The sequence below is a fragment of the Camellia sinensis genome, chromosome 8 (genome assembly GCF_055761805.1).
Source record: "Camellia sinensis isolate YWXY chromosome 8, ASM5576180v1, whole genome shotgun sequence".
NCBI classification, from domain to species: domain Eukaryota; kingdom Viridiplantae; phylum Streptophyta; class Magnoliopsida; order Ericales; family Theaceae; genus Camellia; species Camellia sinensis.
In genome coordinates this window covers 179,653,908-179,670,184 of record NC_138968.1, presented here as the reverse complement: position 1 = coordinate 179,670,184, position 16,277 = coordinate 179,653,908, and the positions used below count along the sequence as shown (strand labels likewise).

The 16,277-nt window shown below is 32.1% G+C and overlaps 1 protein-coding gene across 1 annotated transcript; it reads left to right on the top strand.

The window, feature by feature from the left end:
• The first annotated feature begins 3,022 nt into the window (after positions 1–3,022).
• Positions 3,023–12,126, top strand: ATNUG2 (GTP-binding family protein). The gene is made up of 11 exons (XM_028229518.2): positions 3,023–3,420; positions 4,213–4,346; positions 5,238–5,367; positions 5,622–5,782; positions 6,060–6,161; positions 6,263–6,367; positions 7,272–7,400; positions 8,388–8,528; positions 10,057–10,157; positions 10,731–10,788; positions 11,538–12,126. The coding sequence occupies exons 1-11, from the start codon at positions 3,189–3,191 to the stop codon at positions 11,835–11,837; spliced, it is 1,593 nt and encodes a 530-aa protein (XP_028085319.1). The 5' UTR covers positions 3,023–3,188; the 3' UTR covers positions 11,838–12,126.
• The last annotated feature ends 4,151 nt before the right edge of the window (positions 12,127–16,277 follow it).

The window sequence follows — 16,277 nt, the reverse complement described above, 5'->3', positions numbered from 1 at the left end:
AGCGCTATTACAAATCGCGCTTTCACTGTTTGGAGCCTAAAATTAGATGAATAGTGAAAACGTTATTCGAAATCGCGATTTTAATTAAGAAAACGCTATTTGAAATCGCGCTTTTAACATAAATTTTTTTTCTGAAAAAAACGTGGTTACAAATTTTTTTTTTTTTCCAAAAAACACGATTACAAATCGCGCTTCTACTATTCAAATGCAAAATCGCGTTTCCAAATGGCGTTTTCAAATCACACCAAACCAACCCACACACTCTGACACACACCCCCCCACAGCACTCACGCACACTCTGACACACACACCCCCATCACATAATATAATTGAAAAATATAATTTTTATATATAATAATAATTAAATATATATAATAATAATTTATAATAGTAAATAATAATCAACTATATAATTTTTGTAAATATAAATTATTTTTATATAATTTTTATCTTTTGAGTGGTTAGAAATAATTTTTTACAAATTAAATTGAAATAACCCTACGTATGTATATAACCTGCCCAAAAATTAAAATGATAATTATTTTTTACCCTTAAATGATAATTATTTTTTATTTTTTATTTCTTAACCAAATTAATTTTTAATTTTTTAAAAAAATTCTAAAAATCAAACCATACATAACCTAAAAATCTTTTGATAAATGACTTACATTCGTATGATTTAAGGGTAAAAATTTTGATAAATGACTTACATGATAAATCAAACTATCCATAACCTAAAAATTTTTACCCTTAAACCATACGTATGTAAAGGTAAAAATTTGCTATTATAAATTACAAATTATTTTTTATTATAAAAATTACATACGTATGGGGCATATGACTTGATTATAGATGGTTTGATTTATCATTTAAGTCATTTATCAAAATCTTTACCCTAAAAATTTTTACCATTACACACATATGGTTTAAATAATTTATAAAAATTATTACCATACGTATGTAAAAATTGATTATAAAAATTGATTATAATCTTTATAAATAATTTATAAAGATTTAAATAATTTATAAAAATCTTTTGATAAATAATTTTTATAATCAAGTCATATGAACCATACGCATGTAATTTTTATAATAAAAAATAATTTGTAATTTATAATAGCAAATTTTTACCGTTACATACGTATGGTTTAAGGATAAAATTTTTTAGGTTATGGATGATTTGATTTATCATTTAAATCATTTATCAAAATTTTTACCCTTAAATCATATGTATGTAAGTCATTTATCAAAAGATTTTTAGGTTATGTATGGTTTGATTTTTAAATTTTTTTTAAAAAAATTAAAAATTAATTTGGTTAAGAAATAAAAAATAAAAAATAATTATCATTTAAGGGTAAAAAATAATTATCATTTTAATTTTTGGGCAGGTTATATACATACGTAGGGTTATTTCAATTTAATTTGTAAAAAATTATTTCTAACCACTCAAAAAATAAAAATTATATAAAAATAATTTATATTTACAAAAATTATATAGTTGATTATTATTTACTATTATAAATTATTATATATATTTAATTATTATTATATATATAAATTATATTTTTCAATTATATTGTGTGATGGGGGGTGTGTGTGTCAGAGTGTGCGTGAGTTCTGTGGGGGGGTGTGTGTGTCAGAGTGTGTGCGTTGGTTTGGTGTGATTTGAAAACGCCATTTGGAATTGCGATTTTGCATTTGAATAGTAGAAGCGCGATTTGTAATCGCGTTTTTTGGAAAAAAAAAAATTTGTAACCACGTTTTTTTTAGAAAAAAAATTTATGTTAAAAGCGCAATTTCAAATAGCGTTTTCTTAATTAAAATTGCGATTTCGAATAGCACTTTCACTATTCATCAAATTTTGGACTCCAAACAGTGAAAGCGCGATTTGTAATAGCGCTTTAGCTTAGTTTGAGAAATTCGTCTAAACTAGGCTTAGTTTGGGAAATAAGATGCAAAAGAGGCTTAGTTTGGGAAAAGCCCCTCATATTTGGGTTGGATTTTCATGATTCAATTTTCAGAAAATTGAAATTTGTTGTTTTATGTTTTTTTAAAAAAAATAATTTTTACCGAATTTTTTTAATATTCTAAGCAATTTTATTTATTTATTTTTCGATACACCTAACATAAAAATACACTTAAAAAGTATTATGTTTGTGAAAAAAACTTTAGAAAATTCATTAAATACCAAAAATATATATAAAATAGAATTCAATATATTTTTTGTATTTTTGTATATTTATTCATCTTTTAAAATATTTTTTTCACAAATATTTTACTTTTTAGATATATTTAAGTAAGATGCATCTAAAAAAGTAAAAAATTACTTAAAATTTTGAAAATATTTGTTAAGAATAAAAAAATACAGAAATACAAAAAACTTAATTTTCAAAAAATTGAATCCAAAAAATTGAAACCAAACACATTGATTATTTTTTTTACCTCATATTTTAGACAAAAAGTTAAAAAATTACTAAAGTAGTATATTCCCAAACGATGTCTTATTATTTATTTTAGCCCATTTTATCTTTTTTAGATTTTAGCCAAAAAAACAAAAACTAATTTTTGGCTATCCAAATTATTTATATCAACTTTGTATTATACACATTGATATATTTTATTATTTGGTATAAACTAAATAAGTGCACCTATTAAGATAAATACACTTATTTGAGTCATATTATCTCTTTATTTTTCTGTAAATTTTTTCATAAAAAATAAAAAAAAATATTTATTTAAACCATTCTAAACAATTTCATTATTTATTTATACTGTCATTATATAATGTGGTTCCATATTTGAATTTTATGTTGAAAAGAATATAAAATTCATCTAATCCTTTACTTGCAATTGAAGTTGTGAAGGTGGTTGATATTTTGACTTTTTATTTTTTTAATTATTTTAATTTAAGATTAAAAAATTTCGTTTGGATTGAATTTTTTATTTTTTTTAATTTTTAGAATAATTATAATTTAAATAGAATATTTTATTTTATTAAAATTTTAATCTATTTTATTTTTTTAAGAACTATCTCAACCAAAAATATGTCAAATGAGGACTAGCCAACTTCCCAAACGGTTCTCTTAAAAAACCCTAGTAGGTTTCCAGCGCTTGCGTCTTCTGTTCTCTCTGCGCCTGTAGTGCCACTCTCGTATCCAATCGTGGTGTGTTTAGCAGAGTAAGCGAAGATGGCGAAGAAGAAAGAGAGACCAGTGAATGTCTCCGGGAAAGCAAAACACTCGCTGGATGCGAACAGAGATGCGAATGGAACCAAAGGCGGCCGCAGCGCCGCCACGGTGCGGCGGCTCAAGATGTACAATTCGAGGCCCAAGCGTGACCGCAAAGGCAAGGTTCTCAAGCACGAGCTTCAGTCCAAGGATTTGCCCTCCACTCGTATCCAACCCGATCGCCGCTGGTTTGGTACTTCTTATTTCTCCTTCATCTTCATATATATATATATATTGAAATTGATTCCATTTATATGTTTAAAAGACTGTGCGATGACAAAGAATCGAAGCTGTTTTCTATTGGCCATGTGTGCTTGTATGCATAGAAGTTATGAATTTATAGCATTATGGAAGTAGATTTTTATAGAAGAACAAAAGAAACAGAAATTTTAGATTTTTCATATTTTGGTAATCACTAAGTCAAAATTTTAATTTATTTTCAAGTAGCTGTTGTCTAGATGCAGAAATGTTTTGGCTCTTTGGTATTCAGAATTTGTTTTATGGGGGGGGGGGGGGGGAATAACTTATTTTGGTGAAAAAATTGAATTCAAAAAAAGAAAAAAGAAAAAGCTCATGGGTTTCATATGGTTTTACCTTTTTGAGGGCAAAAATAATTTCTAGAACTTCAAAAACATATTTTCTGTGTTTATTTTTGTTAAACCAATTTATACTTATAAAAATAAAATAAAATCAGAAAACTGATTTTGAAATTGAAAACGGAGCATTAGTAGCTGTTGTATACTAAAAGGGCGATTATCCAACAATGCAATGGGTATCCAAGTGAGCTTCCCATGTGGGTCAATTACCGATTCAGAGTTGGTTTCTTCCAAGTTAGCTAATCTTTTAAACATGGAATAGCCAGTGGAATGTCAACAGAAGAAGCAATTTCTAGATTCTAGAGTATGCTAAGATGTTTACGCTCTCAACTCCTCGTATAGAAATGGAATTAACACTTGTTGTGTGCCTACTTTATCTCAATTTGTAGGTAATACTCGAGTTGTGAATCAGAAAGAGCTTGAATTTTTTCGCGAAGAGCTCCAGAGCCGAATGTCGAGTAATTACAATGTCATATTGAAGGAGAAGAAACTGCCCATGTCCCTTTTAAATGACCATCAGAAGGTATGAAGTTTTTACAAATTTGGAGCTCTGGTGTCGATCTGCAGTGAAATGAGGAAATTATCTATGACCTTAGTTCATTTTGACGTTTTTTGGTTTCCTGACAGTCAGCAGTCCACTCTAGTGCACTAGTGCCATTTTTTCCGCATATTATGTTTGCCATTTTGATGATTTCCACTCTAATATCAAATGGGTGTATCTAATGCAACTGGTCAGATGATTTTAACAGTATGAGGGTATATATCAGATTAAATTAGTTTGGTTGAATTGGTTTTCTACATCCATCTGATTGGTTCCACTATTCAAGTTATTGCTTACTTTTAGCTGGACTAGTTAAATGGGCTGTGGTTTCTATGTATGCATTACCTTTTCTGAAGCTGAATATGCACTGTAATTCACAGTTAATATCCTATATAGTTCCTTCATTAGCTGTAAAATAGACTCATTTACGTTGCACACTTTATTGACGAGCAGTATTTACTGCAAGCACAGATATTGGTTGTATAATTTTTTGTTTTTATTAATTATACTTATAATATTGTTATTATATTACTTAATTTTTTTGGGTTGTGTTCTGGCCAAATGATTGGAGTCTCTCAAATCGCTTTAATATCATACTTAGACTTTTGAACCACAAACTCCTCCAATTAAGATGTCTCAATAGTTAACCCATGTTGTTTAGACTGACAGATTATTAGTTACTGGTTGGTTACCAGAACTGCAGAAATCAATATTTGAATGTTAAGCAGTTACATTTCATGTCATTTTTTAATAATAATGATGATAATGAGAATTCTTGTTATTAATTTAAAAGTTGCACATGCAAGAGAAAGAATGTATAGAATGTTCCATTTTCTTGTTTGCTAAATTTTGCCCCTTTTTGTGTCTTCCAAGCAAGCCAGAGTTCATCTTCTTGATACAGAACCTTTTGAGGATGCCTTTGGACCTAAGAAGAGGAGGAAGCGCCCAAAGCTTATGGTATCTGATTATGAGTCATTAGCTAGGAAGGCTGATGGTTCTCAAGGTAAGTGAACTTAATTGCTTGTTTTGCTACTCTCTTTTTGTTTCAATGTTCTTCTCAAACATGTTGCACATAAAGTGAATACAACATAGAAGTAAGCTGTGTCGTGTGCCTGTAATCTGTACTGATCTATGTACTCCTTCACTGCTTCCATCTTTGGGTGCTCCTTCACTCTTTGATAGCTGTGTGGTGTGGTTGGTGTGTTTCTTTAACTCAACATTTCACTCAATTAATGAATTCATCTTTCAATTTTATAGATGCCTTTGAAGAGAAATATGGTGTCGGTACATCTGCAGAAGTAAATGAAGGGGATGGGTTCAGGGACCTGGTTCGACATACAATGTTTGAGAAGGGTCAAAGTAAACGCATATGGGGTGAGCTCTACAAAGTAATAGACTCGTCAGATGTTGTTGTCCAGGTTGGTATTTTGTCATTTATTTACAAATTTTTTTATTATAAAAAAAATCTTGTGTAATTTATGTTTGTCACATTAAAAACTTTTATGATGTGGTAGGAAACTGAATATTTTATTCTCCTCTGGCTGTTTGGTTAATGCTAAGTTGGTACAAAACCATAAAGGCATGTACACCACGATAGTTTCTTTTGTAAACATGAGTAATGCCTTCTATAAGGTTTTGTGTGCAAATTTCCTTGGTTTGAATTTACTAGGTTATGGCTAATGTTTCTGGTTATAGGTTTTGGATGCTAGGGATCCACAAGGTACTAGATGCTATCATTTGGAGAAGCATTTGAAAGAGCATTGCAAACATAAGCACATGATTCTTTTGTTAAACAAGGTTTGGTGTCGTTTGTTTTTCAAATATCTATGAGATTGTTAGAGATTGCTTTTCTTTATTTTCCATGATGTTCTCATAGAAAGTCTTACTACTTATCTCAGTGTGATCTGGTCCCTGCTTGGGCAACAAAAGGATGGCTTAGAGTATTATCCAAGGAGTATCCAACTCTAGCATTCCATGCAAGCATTAATAAGTCGTTTGGCAAGGTACCTCCATTAGATTTGAATAAAATGCACATGTATGTATGTACACACACACACATACATGCTCACTATGGCAGCAATTTATATACATAATGTATATATATGCACACATAAAGTAAAGATCCCTTAGGAGTTAAGACCCCATAAAATTTTATTGTTCCAATGGTGATCATGTTTTAAACACTTAAAACATTCGTAGTACTCTTTGCACGTTTTGACTTGTCTTTCAAAAAGTGGTGTTAATTATTTGTTTTTGCTGCCAATTGATATTACCATATCCCTCCTGGAGGGCCATTTTGCACGTTGACAACTTGGTATGCTTTAATTGAGGGTGCCAGGAGTGCAAGGCAAAGCGGTTTCCAATCTGCATTCTCATTCTTGTCCCCTCTCTATCAGGGGGATTAAAGAAAAGAATCTCCAAGAGCCACAAATGGAGTTGCTGCCACAATATCCGGACCACCTGTGAGAGCAATATAAAAATCCTCAATGATGTATCATTTTACAATTTTAGAATATATGATTTGAAAGGTTATGCCATTCCATTTTTCCACATGGTGCAAACTGAATGAAATAACATTATCAAACTAGCCACTTGAACATTCAGTTTGCTTTAATGTTAAACCATGTAGATATATAAAATGTTTTGTCGCTTTGTTGTTTCGGAGTTAAAGGTAATACGTGACTAGAATTCTTGCTATTATAAGCAAAGATTGAGAAAACACACTCAAAAAACAATTGTGTAATTTTACCTCAAATTCTGTGGGAAGTTTGAATTCTTTACATTTTTTTTTTTTTTTGCATTAGGGGGTAGGGGTGGAGGGCTTATACTGTAAGCAATTTTTTTCCTGTCAAATTTTAGTGCAATGTTTGACTAATATGCATGAATTTATTTCTGTTGTGCTTTTAGGGTTCTCTTCTATCAGTCTTGAGACAATTTGCCCGCATAAAAAGTGACAAGCAAGCGATATCTGTGGGATTTGTGGGGTATCCCAATGTTGGAAAGTCATCAGTTATCAACACACTCCGTACAAAAAATGTAATTTTTTCCCCTTTTCACGCCTTTACCGCCTCTAATGTTTTAGGACTTGCACTGAATTTGGAAATATTGAATCCGAATCAGAATAATTTGAATACTTGATAGGGTATCTGTATGACAAACTTTGTGTTCTCCCTTTGTATTATGAGTTGTGATTAATTAGAAATAGTAATTTAGGTATTTTATGTGATTATGGAGTTTAAAAGCAGGGTTAAGTGTTTAACAGAACTGTGCATTTCAGTTTGGTACATTTGGGACCAAAATAATCTTCATACTGTTTTACAGCTTCACTAATGCATCATTAATTTGCATAATCACTTCTTTGAATACGTGTAGTTTCCTGCTTGAGATGATGTTATTTTAAGTTCTGAACCTGGGTTTTCTTTTTGTTGAAATATTCATATTGCATCTTCCAGTGATTAAGAGCAAAAGTGACAGGTACTAAGTATTTTTGGTAGGTTTCATGAGAGTAGTTTTGTAATTCAGATTTCTGTTAATGTTTATGTAAATGTTTTCTTCTTCTTTGGCATCTTGCGTTTCATGATCTGTACCCATAAACAGTAGGCATAATTGCGTGCTTGCAGATGAACAAATTGGTAGAGTGCTGTAACTTGTAAGGCATGCTTGTTTACAGAGTGTACTTGATTGGATGCTTCTACGTTAGATTTAGCATTTTCCAAATTGTTATTAAGTAGCCTGTTTGGAACTTTGTCTCATGAGGATGGACTCTTTTGTTTTTTGGGTATTTATAAGGATGGACCCCTCTTGGCACTGCTTTCTTTACCACTTGAAAACTTTTGATCTTGATATCATGATTAAGGATTTGAACCTTACAGTTTACTGGATTTCTTTTGTTAGAAAGCATTGCTTGCTCAAGCAGGTCAATATGGGATGCAATTTTTTAAAGGATTCAGTTTATTTGAAGATAATTCAAGGTGGTTAGGTGGTTCCAATTGCCTCATATTTGTTTCCTTTCTTTTTAAAAAGGTCTGCAAGGTTGCTCCTATTCCCGGAGAGACTAAAGTGTGGCAATACATAACACTTACAAAGAGGATCTTCTTGATTGACTGCCCTGGAGTTGTTTACCAAAACAGAGACACAGAAACGGATATTGTATTGAAGGGTGTGGTATGTCATTATTGGTTTTGGCTGCATATTTGTAATATATTTATCACTAGTCATTTTATGGCACGCTTTATCTTGTCAGTTTCATACATGGTTGTTAAACTCCCAATCTTGATCTTACAATCCATTTTGGAAGAATTAACTATCATGTAAAAAAATCCTTTGGAGGTGAAAAAGAGTAGTTTATCTGTCTACAATATGCTTATGATTTTGGTGGCTGGATCTTACTAGATTCCAGAATCCCGAATTGGATCCCAGTCCTTTCTGATCCAATTCTTTTAGTACACTTTTTAAAATGTTTGTGGCCTAAACTCATTTTGCAATAGGCCCAAACTCTTAAAAAATAATTCATATTGTGTGATATAGGTTAAGAAAAACTAAGGCAAACCAACATTCAGACATTACTGCAATTTGGGAAAACTAGAGTTGGAGGAACATGGATGCAATTTAAGCATCTCCATATTCTTCTCTAAACCACTTGCTGCAATTTGAAAAAACTAGAGAGTTGAAGGAACATGGATGCTATTTAAGCATTTCCATATTCTCCTCTAACCCAGTCCACTCTCCGATCACTTGACTACTTTCCCTTTTCTTTTCTCCATTTAATCAAATGGCCCATGTGCTATTTATTTCTTGTATTCTCTTCTTTTTGAATTTTTTGTTTAATTACATTCTGCTCTATTTTAGTTATTACTATTGTACATTAAATTACAATGCTCATGTATCCTTTTTGCTTATGTATGCTTATTAAATTACCCTTTTTCCGTTTCTTTTCTTTTGCTCATTTATCGTTTTTGTATTGCATAGCTCTTATGTTCTAAAGTTTTTTTTTTTTTTCTATTTTATTAATTTCCCTTTGTTTTATTTATTGATACAACTACCAGAGTCCTTTTATTTTGTTTCTATGTGGTCAATCTAGTTTTAAATCCAACTGTGTTTATTTTTTTCTTACTTTTTGTACTGCTACAGCAGAGTGAAAATTTTATTACAAAGTTCTTCTCCACCTCTTTTTTGAAAACCTGTACAAATTGGAAAGGGTTCTCCATTTGTGTGTTGTGAGACATCTATATCAAGCTATAACTCAATATATGCAGGTGTCCTGGGGACCATAGGTCGAGGTTGACATTGAGGTAGCCGCATGATTTTTTTTTTTGTTGTGATAAATTGTATGAAATTGATGGATCGCCATCTAGTGTGTGAACAATGGTTGTAACTTTTACATGCTTAAATAATTATGAGAAACAAAATTACTTTCTTAATGCCTTAGAACAAATTACTTTGTAATAAGACTAGTAACAGATCTTAGCAATCGTGTGTTTTTACATGAGCCCTTTTGCCTTACAATTGAGTTTTTGGGTTGTGCCATGCAATTGTACTCTGCTGTTCGTGGTTGAAGAGATTGTGATTTTGGACCTACTTAACTCCTAGCTTGCCTATTTGCTATATGACCTTTCATTAGTATTTCTTTTGTGCTAATCTGGTATACTTGTCACTTATTTAGCATGGTGTACTAATTGGCCTTTGTCACCAGGTACGTGTCACAAATTTGCATGACGCTTCTGAACACATTGGAGAAGTTTTGAAACGTGTGAAAAGGGAGCACCTGGAAAGGGCATATAAGATAAAGGAGTGGTAAGCTATTTATTTATTTTGGGCTACAGCTGTTCATATATTTTTTTATATATGTTGATTTACATGTATATATGTTTGATTTTTTATTTTTAAAAAAAGGACTTAAAAGAGTGTTATGGTTTATCCCAATTTTTGGTCTGTTGGTTACTTCTTATACATTTGATTCCTTCTATTCTAAATGTTGCTTCTCTAGTTATAAGCATACCTAAAAATACATTGCATTTCAATAGGATCCCACTATTTTTTCGTGTATAATTAAAAATAAAAGATATGAATCTAAATGATAGGTAAACCAAAACCAAAGTGAGCATAAAATTGTCTGGTTCATCTTCACATCTTGCGTTCAATTATTTTGTGTAGTTTGACTGAGAGTAACTGTTAGAAAAGGGTTTCCCATATGCGTTGGTTTATTTTCTTGTTAGTGAACATGAAACCAGGGAGCTCCAAGCTTGCACAGCCTGTTTACATTATTTTTCACCACTTGGTTGTTTCATCATCTATTTTATGACACGATAACGATATTTGAGTGATACATATGTGGATTATAATTAGATAACAATATTTTATTTTCAGGGAGGATGACAATGACTTTCTTGTTCAGCTATGTAAATTAACAGGCAAACTGTTAAGGGTAAGTTTGTATTATGTTTGCTTGATATATATTACAGTTGCTGGAAAAATTCTTTGAAGTCTTGCAATTTGCGAACTCAACAAGGTTTGGGGTTGAAACAAATTTAAAGGTTCCCTCATCTTTGTTCTTTTTTAAGATATAGTGAAACTGTTAATCCCACGCATCCAAGACATGATCAGGTTCACAACAACTTTAGTCCAGTGTTCAATGTTTTTAAAATTAAAAAAAATAAAAATTCAGTGTCGTTTGTTAAAATGTTTGAAATATTATTATTCTAATTTAATTGGCTGTTAGAATATAATCACTTGTGTCATATACATTTGATTGCTAAAACCATGCAAGTATTGAACTGCTCCAAGCTTGGTCCTGATTAGGTTGACCTTTGGTTTGATGTCTTGTTGAGTATTATGAGCTTGGTGCATTTCAACTCACTTGTTCTGAAACCAACTTAGGTGGTTTTCTTCATGTGCAAGCAGTTTTAGGATGCAAAGATTGCACCAGTGTTCGCAAACCTTTGAGCTGAGCCCTATGTGTTTGAGCTCAGTTTGTTACACCGACAGAAGCTTCAAAATTAAGCTTGATCTTAGCTCAACTGAATTTTGACCAAGCCAAACCAAACAAGCAGTTCACAAGTAGCTTTGTTTTGTTTCAGAGTTTCCATAATGATCACATTTGTTTTGAGCAGTCAAATTATACATTTCTCAACGGAGATCCTGAATATATGCTAAATTTGATGGGTTCGTGTACAGGGTGGTGAACCTGACTTGATGACTGCAGCAAAGATGGTCCTCCATGATTGGCAGAGGGGTAAGATACCCTTCTTTGTTCCTCCCCCACGGGAAGGGGATGACTTATCTGTGGAACCCAAAGAATCTGTTGTAGAAGACGACAAGGTGGTTGATGATGATCAGGCATCGGCAGCTAGAAGAGCCATTGCAAACGTTATATCAACCCAGCAGCTAAAAGATGTACCCATTCAGGAGGATCTTTTTAGCGAGAATGAATTAATGGGTGAGATGCCTGACCAGGTTCCAGCCACCGAGGCATAGATTCTTGTTTCTAGTGTACACTTTACACAGAGAGAGAGAGAGAGAGAGAGAGAGAGAGAGAGAGTTTTCTTAGTTACCCTCAACCAAAAGAATGGTCTGTTGTTTCTATATACTATTTCAATTTTGTAGCATGGCATATTCTTGTTAGTTGTTTGAAGACTGAATGCTGCTTTTAGTGGCTCAATCTTTGTATGCATCGTTATGCTTAGATTATGCTACCGATTATGGATCTCTCCTTGTTACTTGCAAAGTTCCATTTGCTAATGGGTAGTTCATTTTTATGCGACTATACAATATTGCATGGGTAGTTCATTTTTGCAGTTTCTTTTGTTACTGCACAGTTACAGTCCCTGGGTGATTGATTGAGTTTCCTGGGCTCTTTGGTTATGAAACAGATAGATTGGTATTTTACATGCAGTGGGCATCAATGCCTTAATGTAGTCCCATGTGCATTGAATGAATGCTTGTAAGATACAGGACACATCGTTCAGGTGAAAGAGACTGACGTTGATGCCTGACTAAAAGTGATGAATCTAATTCGTGGTCAGGTAGCAATTTTTGGTGCAGTGTTTAAATCATCATCTCTTTTGTGTTTATTCAATAATTTTTTGTCAATAACAGAGAACAGAGCACATTGTAGGCCCAGCTGAGAAGAATGGTGTAGAGCTTGCGTGGATGAATGGTAAGCTGAGATTTCCAAGGACATATATTTTGTTTTCTTACAAATTCTTGGCTACATTTCTTGCAGTTTGAAACTGTTGACTGAATATTACGTGTATGTTTGTGAGGGATTATATCCATATAAGCTTAATGGCTCTTTCATTCCACATGGGGTGTGTTCTCCCAGAATCTTCCTTCGCACATGGTCTGTCCTCTCATATGTGTGTATACTACTGTGATTTGGCTAATTTTTTCTGTATTCATTTTAAATGCATTTGGGGGCTTTTGATAAGATGGATTTTCATCTTGGAATTCTATGGATAATAATAATGAAGTTTGTTTTTCTTGCTTGGTCCCTGTACAAAAAATTGTTTTGTGGGTGCCTATGAACAGGGAGGTTTTAATTTTGTTGGGCTTTTGGATCAGTAAGTTTTCTTCTTGTTGGCATCAGGCTGAGCTGACCCGTGAAATGGTATTCAAGTTGCCTGCAAGCTAATCCCAGTGGATTTTTTTGCCGGGACATAGGCCAAAACTTTAGGACCAAGTCCTACCCAACAGACTTGGCCCTGATAGGCTTGCAGGTAAGCCAATGGGCTTCCTCTCACGGGTCAACGGACTAGCCCACAGACTTAACCCAATTGGACCAAGATTTCAACCTACGTGTTTTTGGTTTTTTGTCCCCTCATTTTACCTATTTTTCCATAATAATTTTTTTGCCAGGTTTGCGGGTAGACATGATGTTTGCTCACGAGCTTTAAACTCTAGCCTAAGTCCAGCCTAATCCTCATTAAGCCCTGCTTGGCTGTGGTGTGAGCTTGTTCCGGATTTAAACCTTGCTAAGCAGGCCTAACAGTGGGCGCTGTGGGACCTTTAGGCTGATTGATAACAAATCCACCTCCTTATTTTGGTTCTCTTTTGGCAATGCTCTACTTATTCTACTTAAAAAAAACTGAGGCAATTTTTATGTGTTGGAGTAATTGGCTTAGAAAGGAAACTAATTGAAACGTTTGGTGACCTGTGCAATTTGCTGTAGCTTAGTGTTCTCTCAACTAATAATATGGGAAATGAAATGAACCAAATGTTGAAGAATGTGTTGCCAAGCAGCTTTAAAGAAATTGGGGGGTGAAACCACTCCAATTGCAGTGAAGTTGTTGCATGGGAATCTAGTTAGGCATCCCAACTGCCAAACCCACATAATTGTACTTCACCAGCCTACTACTTCTGGTACAATTTTTCATTGCTGATCAATGTTGGTCATAAATGGTGATGGCCAACTTTTAACTTGTATTTTGTTGGAAAAAAATAAAAATCCTAATATTTATTTATATATATAGATTGAAACTTGTTTTGGAAGAAAGTACAAGAATTGTTGCATGGCATAGTATGGTCTTAGGTCCGAAAATTTGTTATATATCACGTCCATGGCATGTGGGTCATAGAATGTTTGAAGTGGGATTGATTGACTCACCCACTTTATATTTATGGGTCATTATAGAATATATCTTTAAAATGGTGTATTATATGCAAGTTATGACAAGTAAAATATTATGTAAATTTCTTTAATTTTTTCACTCTCTATCAGTATTTGAAGCATTAGGCAACTTTTTGATTTATTTTTTCTTGTGTAGATATGGATTGATATTATTACATTCTATTTTTTTTCTTGATACATTTCAGGATCCCAAATACGTAATTTATTTTTTTTAAAAACAAATATGATAAATTATGTATTTATGATTATCGGATCAATATATATTTTTATAATAATAAACAATCTACGCACAATCAGCCAAATACTTTTTTTGTTATTTAAATTTAATCTTGTGTTTTGGTAGATTGTTTTTATTAAGTGAAAAAAACTCCTCCTTTGTCAGGTGGAGCTTGCTGGCTTATCACTTCCACATGCCAGATCCACGGGGGAACTGATTTGCATACCTGTCAATGACACATTTGCTATAGTTACTTTACTACTATTATTTTTATTATTATTATTATTATATTACTACTGTTGGTACCGTAAATCTGTAATTTTATTATTATTTATTATTTATATAATTGCAGGACATGTGGCATCCTGCTACTTATTTGGAGGTTATGAGAAGTTATGAAATGTGAAAAGATGATAGAGAATAAAGTGGAGAACATGGAGCATGAATTGGAGGTTGAATGAAGTTATGAAGACATTGAGGGATATTTGGCATTATGGGATGAAGATGGAAGAGTGGGTAGTTTTAGGTGGTTATTGGATAGTTATTGCTAGAAGTTTTTTCTTACAAATATTTGCCTATAAATAGCCATTCATAGCTACATTGTAATAGATCCAGAATTCAAATCAAAGACAATTGATTTCAATATTTCTTGTTATTTTCCTTATCTTAGGAGTAGTTTAACATAGATTTATACTTCGAAGTATTTATTTTCAGCACTTTCTTTTCAAAGCATTTTATGCACTTCATTTTCAAAGCATAGGAGTAGAGGTAAGTAATTATTACTTTGATTGTTCACTCAATCATCTTTTTTCGTCTCCCTCATTCTTTTTTTAATTTTTTTTTTCTCTACGCTTGGCAATTTTGAAGTCCTCTTTGTTGAAGCAAAAGAACCGTCAACGCAATCGCTTGACAATTGGCTTGAATTTAATCTATAAGGATTTATAATATTTTCTTTCGTAGAAAAAATAAGCCAACAACTACGGCAAAAATCAATCACAAATAGGCTAACTTGCATTGATTTAAATTATTGTTTTTTAGTTGCATGCAGGCCATGCACATTTTCTGCAAGCAAAGCGTACAAATCTAAAATATGGAAACAAACCTGACAGCCAAGACAGTTTTTTCGGTTGCTTTGTTGTCTCACACAAAATTCTGTCGAGTAAATTATTTGCACAGAAGTCATTCATAATTTCTTTTCCTTTTCTAATCTCAATTTTATTTACACTGTGTTTAGTTGGGGAATTTGGGGAGAGATTTAGAAAGGAAATGGGAAAGTGTGTGTGAAACTAGGTGAAATATAGGTATGTTTTATTCACATTTCACTACCTTTTTCATTTTTCTTTCCAAATTCCTTCTCAAATATCCCAACCAATCATAGTATTAGTATCTTGTATCTTGTATCTTGTCTACGATCCATCCTATAAATAACTTTTGTGCTTATAGCATATTTTAATTTTATTCAATTGTGACAACTGCATGAAAGCAACCAATTTCTTATTTGAATTGATTGTAGTGAACTTCGTCAAGGGATGTTATCTACCTGACATTAATATGTTTTCTGTATTTAATGCATTTTTGATAATGTGATGGGAATCTTAAATAAGTAATTTCAAAACATAATTGTACAACTAGATATGTATTGAGTGAAATAAAAAATTTGGAGATAAAGGATTTCATGCCAGCGAAATTCAACTCCACCAATAAACCTCGATGCTTTTATCACTTATACATGACATAATTAAGATGTAAATACTTTTTTTGGTAAGGTTTTAGGTATGACATAATTGAGACCTAAGTTTAGTTGGCCAAAATTCATATCTACTTTTAACATTGGATCTAAATGCTTTGCTAAATGTTAGAATTTTCTCCCTTATGTTACGGTCTCTAATATATATATTTTTCATCATAACAAATAAAAAATTAATTAAAAATTTATGAACATTTTATATACATATATATATATATATATATGTTGCACTTGAACTCTTGAATTTATTGTTAATTTCACTGAAATATTAAAAATCTAGAATGTATTAAAAATCTGATAAAAATTTCAGGGCTAATCAATTAT

Bases quoted from the DNA above. Each gene is read 5' to 3' on its own strand.
- ATNUG2 (XM_028229518.2), top strand. From the start codon at position 3,189: ATGGCGAAGAAGAAAGAGAGACCAGTGAATGTCTCCGGGAAAGCAAAA. The intron at 4,347-5,237 runs GTATGAAGTTTT...GTGTCTTCCAAG, and splicing joins TTTTAAATGACCATCAGAAG to CAAGCCAGAGTTCATCTTCT. The intron at 5,783-6,059 runs GTTGGTATTTTG...TTCTGGTTATAG, and splicing joins CGTCAGATGTTGTTGTCCAG to GTTTTGGATGCTAGGGATCC.